Source organism: Podarcis melisellensis, assembly GCF_964234715.1.
Source record: "Podarcis melisellensis genome assembly, chromosome: 1".
In the NCBI taxonomy this organism is placed as follows: Eukaryota; Metazoa; Chordata; class Lepidosauria; order Squamata; family Lacertidae; genus Podarcis; species Podarcis melisellensis.
The window spans coordinates 61,931,129-61,944,144 of NC_138528.1; the positions used below are offsets into that span (position 1 = coordinate 61,931,129).

The 13,016-nt window shown below is 44.8% G+C and overlaps 1 protein-coding gene across 8 annotated transcripts in view; it reads right to left on the reverse strand.

Moving 5' to 3' along the window:
* BDNF (brain derived neurotrophic factor) overlaps positions 1–13,016 on the reverse strand; it is a 72,596-nt gene that overhangs the window by 16,023 nt on the left and 43,557 nt on the right. The window contains exons 1-2 of one of the 8 annotated variants that reach the window (XM_081883165.1): positions 1,885–2,263; positions 1,118–1,199 (exon numbers count right to left, since the gene is read on the reverse strand). The exons of 6 other annotated variants lie outside the window; for them this stretch is intronic. In XM_081883165.1, the coding sequence (XP_081739291.1) occupies positions 1,118–1,199; positions 1,885–1,961 (159 nt within the window). In that variant the 5' untranslated portion in view covers positions 1,962–2,263. Of the gene's footprint in view, positions 1–1,117; positions 1,200–1,884; positions 2,264–13,016 lie in introns of those variants that run through there. One more of the 8 variants, XM_081883166.1, reaches the window with a different exon arrangement.

Genomic DNA, 13,016 nt, shown 5'->3' on the forward strand with positions numbered 1-13,016 from the left:
CTTGGAGATTAATAACATGCCTACCACAAACAGGAACACAATGTACAGACAAAAGTATTGGCAGAAGCCAGTAACACACATGAAGTGCTGTGACAGATGAAACCTAAGAAAAAAACGAAGTACAAACTGCAGGACAGGGGCTGGGGGCTTCTGGAATCGCTACTTTTCATGAAAGCCCTAAATTAGGATATGGGAGCAGGGGCGCCATCTCACCCGCAGGATTGTGGGTGCCCGCTGCTGCAACACGGACGTGCAACGTCACATGCGCATGCCTGCACATAGTACGTGTGACGTCACATGCACTATGTGCAGGCGTGTGCGTGTGATGTCGCATGTCCACGTTGCAGCCGCCGGCGGTGGCTGCGACTCTTGTTTCTCCTGCTACCAGCATCCAGCGAGGCCTCCTTTTCCATGGGAGGGGCTTGGATGCAGAGGCAGAAAGACTTTGCCTCCACATCTGAGGAGGGTGGAGCTGAACTGCTTCTCTCTCGGAGGCAGCACCGCTGCTGCCTGCCAGCCTTTTTCATTGACTTTGTGGGTGACTTGCCCTCACCATTATATTATTGTGGGTGCCCACACCCCCACGCCCCCCTGGAGTTGGCTCTTATGTATGGGAGCATGTTTTGCCCTGCCCCCAAACTACTGCTCAAGTGCCCATTGTGGTCCTCCTAAATGGAACTCTGGCTATTAAGCAGAAGGTTGGTGGTTCAAGTCCACCAAGGGACGGCTGCAGGCAGGATGACTCTAGGATTCTTCACTTAATTCAAGTATTGATAATAGGGAATACCAACTGAAAAACTCTGAGCTAAATCTGAGCCTCTGCGGTGGAACATCTGCTATCCAGTTGCCAAGTTAGACTCAAGAGGGTGTATGTGGAAAGCACATAGCACAGTGATTTGGGGCTTTGCTTGCAGTGCACATCTGGAGGGGAAAGAAAAACAAGCCCCCTGCCCCACCTTTCTACACCCCTTTACCCAAAGTGATGCTCTAGCAGAACTAGGCTTGCTGGATCAGAGGATTAAATCCCCCCTCAAACTACTCCAGTCACAGAGAAAGACCATGGCCTTGTTCTCATGCAATGCTAAACCAAACCCAGAAATCTCCAGTAACTCCTTACCTCAAGGCTCACAGACTGTATTGCTACTGCCACATCCTTTTCATCTCCACCTCCCATAGTAGCAGTATGTTGCTGGGCTTGGCTGCAGAAAGGAGAAGAGTCCAGTCTATTACACCACTAGAATAGGGATGGAAAAGCTGTGGCAATCAAGGCTGCTGCTCCCAATATCCTGGACCGTCCCAGCCAGGACTGATGGGAGTTTGAAGTTTAGAAGGCCATGGACCTTGGAGGCCACAGGTGCCTCACTTCTCCGCTAGAGCACATGCAACTCGTTTTCAAGCTCTTTCATATTAACAGGGAGTTCTGCCTGATGCGCAAACCAGAGTCGAGACATCACTGCTACACACCAGATTTGCAGCACAACCAAAACAGCATATCTGTAAGGCACTACTAGAAAATGCCCCCCAGTGCCTTTGCAGAAAAGAAAAATCAATGTGGAATGGCACAGAGTCCAGGATACCAGGGGACAGGCACAGTTGTGGACATCTGATCCACTTTTGAGAGAGGAAGAAATCAAGGGGGACGGTGGCCACTCAGCCTCAGCCTATTCCAAGTACCATACCTAGGAGGAGTCCTGTAGCTCAGTGGTTGAGAATCTGCTTTGCAGGCAGAAGGTCCCAGGTTCAATCCCTGGTGTCTCCAGTGTAGGCTTGGAGAAAACCCTGCCTGAAACCCTGGAGAGCATCTCCCTGCCAGTGTAGACAATATTGAGCTAGATGGAACAATGGTCTGATAAGGCAGCTTCCTATGTATGTCCTTATACTTACCTCTGCTGATATTCTGACAGTGGGTGGCATTGGTGAAGGTGACAAAGAGTTGGAACCAACACCTTGCTATTAGCCATAGCTGGCCTCGGAATGGAAGAGATTGCAGCAGGCCGTGCTGAACTGGAAATGCCAGTTAACAGCGCTTCAACAGGTATTTGACAACAACAGGTTCTTTTTTTCCTCTCTCTCCATGTTGGAAGGCTTGTATTTGTCAGTCGTGCTGCCAATCATTTCCTGGCTATCCCTGATCTATGCCAAGATCCCTCTCGGCACATGCCCAGTCCAGTCCCTTGCTCAGCATAGCCATTAAAGGATGTGCTCCTTATTTGGGCAAGGGATCCAGCTTGCATTCTGGTTCCATAGTGGGTGGCCTCTGGAAGAAAGTCAGAAGGAAGAGCCGGACATTCCACCACAACCCAAAAGGACAATGTGTATTGACTTGCCATGCTGATCCAGTTAGCCAACAGCCGAGTTCAAGGAAAAGCCTCGCCGCAGTCATTTACGCTGGAGCCCCTGGCAGCAGGGAGATGTTTGCAGCGAGGGCTGCGTGCAGCGCTAATGGATCTGTGTTAATACACTCTCAAATGCTGGGCAGGCAGACCCTGGTGGTTTCCTGCCCCAACTAGTACTTTTTGATCATTCGTTACCATCGCAGTCAAATCACATGCTTTTCTGACAGATCAGCACTAGAAACCTCCGGCCCAGGAACTTCCTTGAAATGAAGAGATTTATTCCACAATTATGAATATTTATGTGCGCGCACACACACAGAGACACCACTCTTATTTTAGTAGCAAATAGTAGCCTGCGATCAAAACGCTGTGGTTAATAAAAGAACACCATGCACTAGTCGTATATAATGAGCCCTGCTAAGGAATTCATGCCCCCCAAATGTATATAAATACACCACTACCAAAAAATAATATAAAGTGATTTATACGTTTATCAGATATATAAGTGTATACATACATATGCATTTCTATAAATTATTTATACAAAGCTAAATGGGGCTTTAGGCAAGAGTTTCTTTCTCTCCACAGATAGGAAAGGACTCAGCCCCCCCCCCCCGCCGGAGAAATTGTTTGAACCTTTCACTCCTAATTTATGTATTTCCAACTTTCCATTTTAAACCATTCGGCAAAAGGAAAAACCTGGTTTGTTTCAGGCTTGTCTTGAGATTTAGGACCTGGTTTTGGTGTCTTCTAACATTCTTTCCATCCAAAGTAATGCCTTGCTGGGGCAAATCCCAGAAAGACGGCACGTGGCAGAAACTTGTCTGATATAAGTTGGGAAAACCTGAGCTTTGTGACAGATCTCACAGCCAATGGCAGGCAAGTAACTTGCCAACATTGAGAAGAAAATACATAAAACTCATTGTATCTTAAATACATCTATAGCTTAAATTTTTTTAATTTTTTTTCCCCAGTTTGGACAAAGGTTCCCCCTGTATGTGAAATTCTATCTTTGTATATGGAATTTACTGTTATGTTATCATTTTGTTCAGCATAAGGGATGTACGTAACAACCAAAGTCAAAACACACAAAACTAATAGCCTCACAGTGTATATGCAGTGATGGCGAAACTCGGCCCTCCAGCTGTTTTGGGACTACACTTCCCATCACCCCTGACCACTGGTCCTGTTAGCTAGGGATGATGGGAGTTGTAGTCCCAAAACAGCCGGAGGGCCAAGTTTGGCCATCACTGATTTAAGGGGACAGAATGTTGCTTGGGTTTATCTACTTGCTGCAAGCCACACAAAGGGAGGAATCCAACATTGCACTATTATGATCATTCTGTCCATGCAAGCAGGAGGAGGGTGGGCAGAGTGTGGCTTCAGCGGCCAGTGTCTCCTCCTCTTCCTGCCTCCTCCTCCACCAAGTATGAGCTGGCCATTGAAGTGGCACTGCGCTCAGCTCGCGTTTGGCCTCCTCCACCCCAATTTTTGGTGGACATTGGGGGGCCTGCCCCCCCAATGGGGGGAAGGTCTCAGCTCCCAGGAGTTGGCACCCCTGCTAGGGCTGATGGCATCTGAAAGGACCACAAGAAGGAGCTGAACCCTCTTCCCACCTGTGCTCCCCAGCAACCAGTATTCAAAGGGAAAGGAATCCCTGATTTTAAAATTGGAGCAACCACCACTCAGAAACAAGGTGGAGAAGTATGGAGCTCCACCCACCAATCTATAAATTAAGGCTCTTCAATCATGTAGTACAAAATAAGAAGTTAATTAAGCTTAAGTTTCCATTTCCCTGTGTCCCTGCGTTCATACAGCAGGGACATCTTTTAAAACTTCCTTTGCTTTTACAAAAACATTCCCATTGCCCCAATACTCAGACTACAAAACCCAGAGTGCTGATCTCCGTTCCCCATTGATCAGACTGAAGCAGGTAAGCAGCTTTTTGTGACTTACCTATAGTCATGCAGCACCCCAGTGCTGCTGCCGGAAGAGGGCCCCACTCTCTAACCACTACCAGGCACTGCCTCCCCATCTATATATTTTGCAGTTTCCTATGGCAATGCTTAGGCTTCTAACCCAGAAAGAGGCAAGGCTTCTGATTAAAACCTTTGGGGTATTAATTTTTTTCCTCTTAATACATATGCTAGCTCACTCCCATCTGTGTTGTTAATTAGTTCCTGACTGTAGGTTAAATGTAGGGCATGTTGTCATGAGCCTAAGGTGGGGTGGCCAGACCTCCTGCTATTGCCATATGGCTTTTTCTTTTTTAACTCTTCTCTTCCCATCCAAGCTTCTGGTTTTATAGGCACGCAAACAAAATAACAAACTAAAGAATTGAGTGTGAGGAGGGGATGTTTGTTCATGTTCATTTGCAATTCTAAGAGGAAACATGCTCTTTGTGGAAGCAGATTTCTCCGGCAGTATTGATTTAAGACCCAGCTTCCCCCTCCCTTGCCTTTCGCCCACTTCCACCGCAGAGCAAAATCATTATTAAAAGCAGGAAATAACTCTCTGCATAGGGAGAAACTACTGCACAAATAGGGTGTTTCCAGGGGTCCTGAAACATGCTTTATGACAGCTGCACTGGCAGCATGACAAGAACATGAGGGTCACTCTCAATTAGCTTAAAACAGAGAACCAAACTCTCCACATCACTGAAGAAAACACGAGTGAGAGAAGCAAATTGGGCTGATTAGAGGAAATCCACAAAGTATGTTGGTTTTGGCCACCCTGTAAGTCCTCAAGCCTGTGTGTTAAGAACAATGCACAGGTCACATTCCTTGGGAAATTCCAAAGGATTTTGCCAGGTACCTGCGACTCTCCGAAAAGTCGAGCTTGTTTGGTGAAAACAGCTGTTCAGGGCTTGGTTCCTCTCAGAATTTGGCTCAAAGCCTGGTTGCTTGCAAATAATATTTCATGAAAACAGTCAACAGGTCTTTATCTTCTTAAGAGAAAGTTTATTATTGTGATGGGACAACCTTCCCTGGGAGCAAACGCTTGGGAGATCTCTGGAGATCTGTCACATTAGCCATCAGAACGTTGAGAGGGTGACTACTCTGATGGAAGGGAGATCATGTGCGTGCAAAATGAAGTGGCCTGTCTGGTCTCTGACACTCACTTTACTGATACTATTACTCATTACTTGCACTGGCTCTCAGGTCATGTCAAGGCTCAATCCTTGGAGTTAACTTCAAAGCCCCAAACTTTTTTTGGGAGCAGGCTATCTGAATGACGGGAGACACAATACGATAGCCATCTCCAAATTTTTAAGTGCTATTCCACTGCTGTTGGAGCAAATTTGTTTTTTGTTGCTCCAATGGACACGACCTGAACCAAAGAGTTCAAATTACAAGCAAATAACTTCCTCACAGCACAAGTTGTTTTGGCACAGAGCCTGCGCCAGAAAGTGGTGGGCTGTTCTTCATTAGAGGTTGCTAAACAGAGGCAGGCTGAGCACCTATCAAGGATGCTGTAGTGGTGGGTTACCTGCACTGGACATGAGGTTGGTCTACAAGACCTCCAAGACCCATTCCAACACCATCATTCTAAGATATCTCCCCACCCCATATTCAACATTAGTGCTTCCCACCACTTTCAGAAACATGGTTGGTTGAACCTAAGATGCAAGACGGGACCTTTTTCATATTGCTACCCAGAATACAAAGCTCTCTCGCTATGGTTTAATGTTTTTATCTCCCTGGTTGTAAACTGATTTTAGCCTGATCTTTTAATGGTTTCAATACCCTTCAGAAATTTTGTAAGCATGACATTTCTTAATAAATATTTCCCCTGTTCCCATTCTTTTAAAGGGCTCTATGCAGGACCATTTTTACAATCTTTTGCTTCTGGCCAGGCTTCTGTTTTTAGCATGTGGCAGATGCAATAAGTTCCACCTGTATGGGGTGATGGAAGAGAGGTTTTCTTTTATATAACAAAATGCTACTTGGGGTGTATGTGGGCATCTAGAGAAGGATCAGGAGAGCATGGATGGCTCCAGGCAACCATTGCTATGGAGTTGGAAAGGAAGGAGGGAGGCACCAAAAGAGGAGGAGGAAAGCAGTGTGAAAATGGAAAAAGAAAAGGGAAAATGGAGAGTCCCAGGTTGCATCAGAGTCTGCTTCTTGGATTGGACACTGGAGCAGATACCAAAAAGGCACTGGTCATCATGGTTTAGAAAGTCCTAAGCACTTTGTCTCCTCTTGATACAAAAGGACTCCATTTTGGGTCACTTGCCTGCTGTTGTTTGTGCCTCTGTTTTGAACTTCTACTTTGCTAGAGGTCTGTGTTGAAATCTTACAGGAAGTCTGTTATCACCTTCTCATACTATTGACTCCGATAAACAAAGAAGGCATATGGGGAGACAGACTTCTTCTGTGCTCCAGAAAACCACAGGTTCAATATTTGAAGTTCCCCAGAATCCATTTTTGCACTTCCAACAACCCACTCCTTCCTTGAACTACTTTTGCCTATACAGTCATACCTTGGAAGCCTTGGCTCCTGAACAAATCGGCTCCCGAACAATCGAAACCCAGAAGTGAGTGTTCCAGTTTTTGAATAATTTTCGGAAGCCAAACATCCAGTGTGGCTTCCATGGCTTCCTGCAGCAAATCAGAAGCTGCGCTTTGGTTTTTGAATAGTTCCTGGAGTCAAACGGACTCCCAGAATGCATTCTGTTCAAAAACCAAGGTATCACTGTACTCTTTCCCAGCTCTTGATCATAACATCAAAAGTGGTGAGGCAGGCCCAGCTAGAGTGAGCATGGCGGTGGGGCAGTTTAGCACTCACTGTATATCAATATATGGATAGGCACATAGTCCTAAACATACATAGAACTATGTGCAGATTACTGGATGCTGCTGCTGTGTCACAGAGAGTTATATACATCAGTGGCAAGAGTCCAAGATGCAGCTTGGATTTGGCAGTGAGCTCCATCTCTTCGTGTGGTCCTGTTTCCCATGCTGATAATAATTATGTCAATCTAGGGGGTGTGGCCATTTATCCTGTTGGTTCTGCTTGTGGGATTACATGTGTGCAAGTAGCGATGTTCCCACTCAGTTTTTCTCGGAGCCCTAAATATGTGAAGAGCTTGACATAGGCAGGGAGGAGGAGGTGAGGCTGGAAAAGAGAATTCTAGAAAAGCCATTCAGAGCACATATTTAGATTGCAAGCATTGCTGGTTTTGTATGTGTTTAAAAGTATCTGTTCTCAAGACTATGGGTGAAGTCCATTATCCTTCAGAAACCCAATGCTGTCCAATAGGAAAGACAGCTGACAGTGGAGAAACACTTGCGGCTTCACATAGAGCGCCTGTCTTTTTCTGTCTTCTATTTTACCTCAGAACAATTAGAGAACTCACAGAATGCTCTCAGCGGCCCAGAGCAAGTTTCACAATTTTTCAGATCGTGATACTGTCCTGTTGCACTTTAGAAAAACCTGTGTATTTAAATGTTTAGTTTTAGCTAGTAGTATTGCTCTTTAAAACATCACACGTTTGTTATGTGTGTTTAAATTAGTTGTACAGATTAGTTAGATGCATTCTGTAATACAGTGCAGTATATGGATTTATACTACTTCATATTTGGAAGAAAATGTAAGAAGAAGAAAGACATCAAAATGTGACTCTGTAAGCAGCATGAGGGATGCTCTTTCTATTAACTGCACTGGCAAAACACTATGGTCATGATGCGCTGATGCCGATGATGTCACATCATGATGCAAAACCTAACAGAGCAAAAGTGCGGTATCTTTTTTCTACCACTACTATGTCCCTCCGGGACATAGTACAAGGGGACACATCTCTGCCCCCAAGGAACTGGCAGTGCGAACACAAGGGAACAGGGAAAGACGTGGAGACAGGGACGCATGTAATCACAGGCTGCAGGAAAACACATGCTGTAGCATAATGGATTACTGCTCCAACTCTGCATTGTTCCCCACTGTCACATTGCCAAATGTGAATACTGTGTCTTCTTTGAACCGTAATTCTGTAACATCCTCCTCCCCAAAAATACAGGGAAATGCAGAGAAGGCTCTCATTCCCACATGCAGGTAAACTCTGCTGGCAAAAACCAGACACTTTTCTCTAAGTACTGTCATTGCTGGCCAAGTTACAGCAGCATTGGGGAAACCTCTGATCTGTGGGCCTAATTTGGCCTGTAAAGCTGTTTCCCCAAGCCAAACCACCTGCATTATACCTGACATCTTATCTGTCAGGGAGTGGGGCAGGTAAAGACTGCTGCTTGCTACTATGGCTGAGTGGCTAGGCAACTGCTGTGTGACGTTTGTGCTGTGGGTTTGAGTCCAGGGTGCTCTCTCTTCCTTTCATGAACCCTGATATGACATTCCTCCCTGCCAGGCATGCTAACGGCGTGTGGGGTCGCTTCCCCCTGGTAGGGCTCAAACTCTTGTCTCCTGCTTCTGCTAGTCCTATGCCCTGTTCAGTGATTCATTAATGGCAGTGGCTGTCAGTGTGTGTGTGTGTGTGTGTGTGTGTGCGCGCGCGCCCCATTCCCTTGGCTGCTTGGCAAAAAAATGAATCTTTCCCTTCCTTAGGTGGGTTTTGAAGCTTTTTCCAAGGGGGGGGGGGAGCTGTGTATGCTATGTGCAGGCAGGTAGTTGTGCAGGTGTCACGTTGTACGACCTCTCCCTCCTTCCGTTTGTGCTCCAAAACAGTGGTTGTCATAAAGCACAAAGGGATTAAAAATCTGGACCTGTCATTGCTGGCTGTGCCATTGGGGCTGATATGAGTGGTGTTGCCTTGTGTGTAGTGAGACACATGCCTTGAGCATATTCCTATTGTTAGTTCACTGGCTCCTTCCCTGTGTTGATGTCTTTAATAGCACTGGCCATGACTGGTGGGCTGTGGTGGCATTCCCAGGGATGCTGTTGGGGATGCGCTTGCCATCTCCTCCCCCCTTTAAATTTCTTACTTGTGAGAATTTCCCTTCCAGGGTTAAGCATTGGATTGGCTGGCCTTTCTGCCAACATAGTGGCACCATAATTCTGGTCCAGAATAACGAAAGTAAAGGATTACTCTCTGACAGTGAAACCTGAAAGGATTTATTTCTGTGAGGGCAATCCTCTCACTTTACCTCCATCCCTCTTGCGGCCACAACCTCTTCCTCCCCAGGGAGCTGTTGGTTTGCAAAATGCTGTGCACATTTATACACTACGTTGCAGTCATAAGGACCAGACAAACAAGAAATCTGGATGTAGAGAGTACAGAACAAAAGTCAGGATGACAAGGCAATTCATTAGTAACATTTGGGCCAAATTAGAATGCAAAGTGAACTTTCCACTGGGCAGAAGCTCCAGAGAATGCAAAATATTACTGAGAATAAGGTGTGGTGCCTTGAAGTGAGGCATGTATGAACCAACCATAAACACAGTGGGAGCAGCCATTCTTTCACATCCTTGCACGCCTTCCTGATAAATTGTTTCCTTCCAAATGGATTTTTTTTATTTAAACTGAAAACAAATCCTTTATGAGGTTTTGCATCTTCAGCATCTGATGCACACGTTCAGCATGGAACCAAGCCTTGGTGGCCACCTGTAGCAAGACCCAAGAAATTTAATTTGCAAATAGTACCCTGCTGGCAAAAGCAGAAAGGTAAACATGCACCTAGTTACTGATGCTAATCCTTGACATTTGACTATTTTTTCCACTGAAAAAGGTGGGAAGGGACCAAAACTTGTTTTACTGGGTTGTTTGGATGGAGGAGGGGTGTTTGGAGATAGTCTTGTAGTGGTTTGTGATATTGCATTGACACATTGCTCAATATGCTCTTATCTTAAGCATTTGTTTCTTTATGACACAGGTCTAAAGATGTGAACAGGTGCTGGCTCTAAATTACTGGCTGCAAACAAGGAAGTTAGAACTGGAGGGAAATGAACTGTTAATATTAGCTGGGGAGAATAAGTTGATCTGTGAGGTAGCAGTGCTTTCTGCTGAAGAGACAATCTGAGAAAAACTACAGTAAAAAACAAACAAACCCACAAGTGTGTATTTCATACCTTCATGTCCCTTCTTTGGTTCCCAGTTTTAGGATGCAAAATTTTAAAATAAAATAAGATAATTGTGGGGTGGCTAAAAAAAAAAGTCCTAGAAACAAACAAAACTTTGAAGTGAAATTCATGAATATATTTTGTTTGCTGCCCTGTTTGTCACTAGAGGCTCAGGTGGCCTCAGTGGCCAGTGTGTCTTCTACCACCTTCAGCTGAAAAGACATTTAGAGTTGTTGCTTGAATTGGGAAAGCCTGACCACTGTTGTCCATATATGTTGGTAACCTCCAGGCTGGATTACTGCAATATGCTGGGGGGGGGGGCTGCCCTAGAGGCTGGTCCAGATGTTGCAGCTAGTGCAAAACGCAGTGGCTTGACTGGGGCAGGATATCACCAACACATTAGCCCAGCTATTTAAAGGACTGCACTGGCTGCCAGTTAGCTACTGGATTACAGTGGTGCCCCGCAAGACGAATGCCTCGCAAGACGGAAAACTCGCTAGACGAAAGGGTTTTCCGTTTTTTGAGCTGCTTCACAAGACGAATTTCCCTATGGGCTTGCTTCGCAAGACGAAAACGTCTTGCAAGTTTGTTTCCTTTTTCTTAACACCGTTAATACAGTTGCGACTTGACTTTGAGGAGCAACTGATAGAACGCAGTGTACATAGTAGCCTTTTTTGTGGTCTTTAAAGACTTTGGTGATTTTTGAAGCTTTTCCAAAACTTCTTTTGCAGCCATTTGGTAAGTTAAGCTTTTAAAACTTTTTTTGGGGGGTTGGATTTTGGGTTGGGGCATTTGGAATTCAAGGACTTGGTGTTGGGGAGGGGTTTGCAAGAATCTGGAAGCTTGTGTGTTTTTTTCTGCATTTTTATGATTTTCTGTGACCATTGGGCCACTCTGCTGTTTTTTTAAAAAAATCCTGGATTTGAATTTATGTGTGCTGGGTGGCTGGATGAACAGTTGGGGAGGGGTTTGCAAGAATCTGGAAGCTTGGTTTTCCCCCCTGCATTTTTATGATTTTCTGTGACCATTGGGCCACTCTGCTGTTTTTTAAAAAAAATTCTGGGTTTGAATTTTGAAATGCTCTTTACAGTATGTGTGACTTTAAAGAGCACTTAATAAACTCTTGTTGTACCAAATTTGGCTTTGTTTGGACTTTTTTTGACCATAGGAACGCATTAATTGATTTTCAATGCATTCCTATGGGATTTCGTGCTTCGCAAGACGAAAAATTCGCTAGACAAAAACATTCACGGAATGAATTAATTTCGTCTTGCGAGGCACCACTGTATGTTCAAAGCACTGGTTTGGGGGTATTAAGCCCTAGTGCACTAGGGATCTGGTTACCTGAAAGATTGTGACACTTTATATACCTTTTGGAACCACCCCTGTTGCCATTTCAGCATTTACTGAAGACCTTCCTTGGAATTGTTTTTAGTATGTTTTTATTTTATCTCTTGTTTGCTACTCCAGGCTCCTTTGGGAAGAAGGGTGGGATATATATATGTGTGTGTGTGTGTGTGTGTGTGTGTGTGTGTGTATAATTGGTAAGAAATTGAAATGGTCATTATGACAAATGGATATATAGGTTCAATGGTACGAATGTAGTTTTAAAAAGTTTTCTTTGTCATGGAAAAGGGTAATAGCCAAAAACAAGAGAGCCAGTACTATCTGCTGTTAGATATGTGCAGTCTGGAAGCAGACCAGCATATCCCTGTCTTTCTTATGACTGTAGGCCTATTTATGAAAGCTTTCCAACTACCAATTCCAGATGCAAGAACTCCTTTGGGGTCATGCCCATGTCTTGAACCTACTTTCCATATTAGAAATGTAAGTCATCAGTATGATCCTGGAAGTAGCTCTCACATCTGAAATAGCTAGATGGAATGCTTTCAAATGTATCTATTCATGAGAAAGACACAGATATGCTGTTCTAATTGTGTGCTGCTTGTGGAATCAGTCAATTGCTTTCCATACCATCCCCCTTTCCCTACCTTTTCCTCATTCTCCTTGTCTTCTTGAACATAGTTCATTCACTTGTCATCTTGAACATAGCTGGATGAGTGGGAAGTGACTGCCTAACTTTAGGCACCCCTGTGTGAAACAGGTTATCTTGACCCATTTTAGTCTGGCTCTCATTCTGCTTTGGGGACTGAAACTGCTTTGGCTGCTTTAGAACAGTTGCACTGGCAGATAATCAGGGGGAAATGCAACACAGTTGATTCTCTTGGACCTCTCCATGGCTTAGAGTACTATTGACATGGTATCCTTCCAGATCACCTGTCTGGGATGATCCAGCTCTTTTGTTGCCTCTTGCCTCCAGTGCTATTAAACACCTTCACAAAACTGCTGCTGGTAGTCATGTGGAGATCTGGAGATCTGCACCTAGATTTTCCTTTTCATGTAGTCCAGGTGAGGCACTGGACACTCTCAGCAAGTGCCAGGACTTGTAACGAGCTAGATGAGTGCCGATAAACTGGGTCTCAATCCAGCCAATAAAGTTTTAGATGGTTAGGTTTACAGCTGCCCTGAGTGTCTCTTTGAGACAAAGCGTGGAATGCAAATGATCTACATGAATAAATACATTTTGGGACACTGGCATTCAAACTCTTTGGGATGGAGCTACACTAATCCTAAAGGATCAGGTTGACAGCTTGGGGTTGCTATCTGACCTTT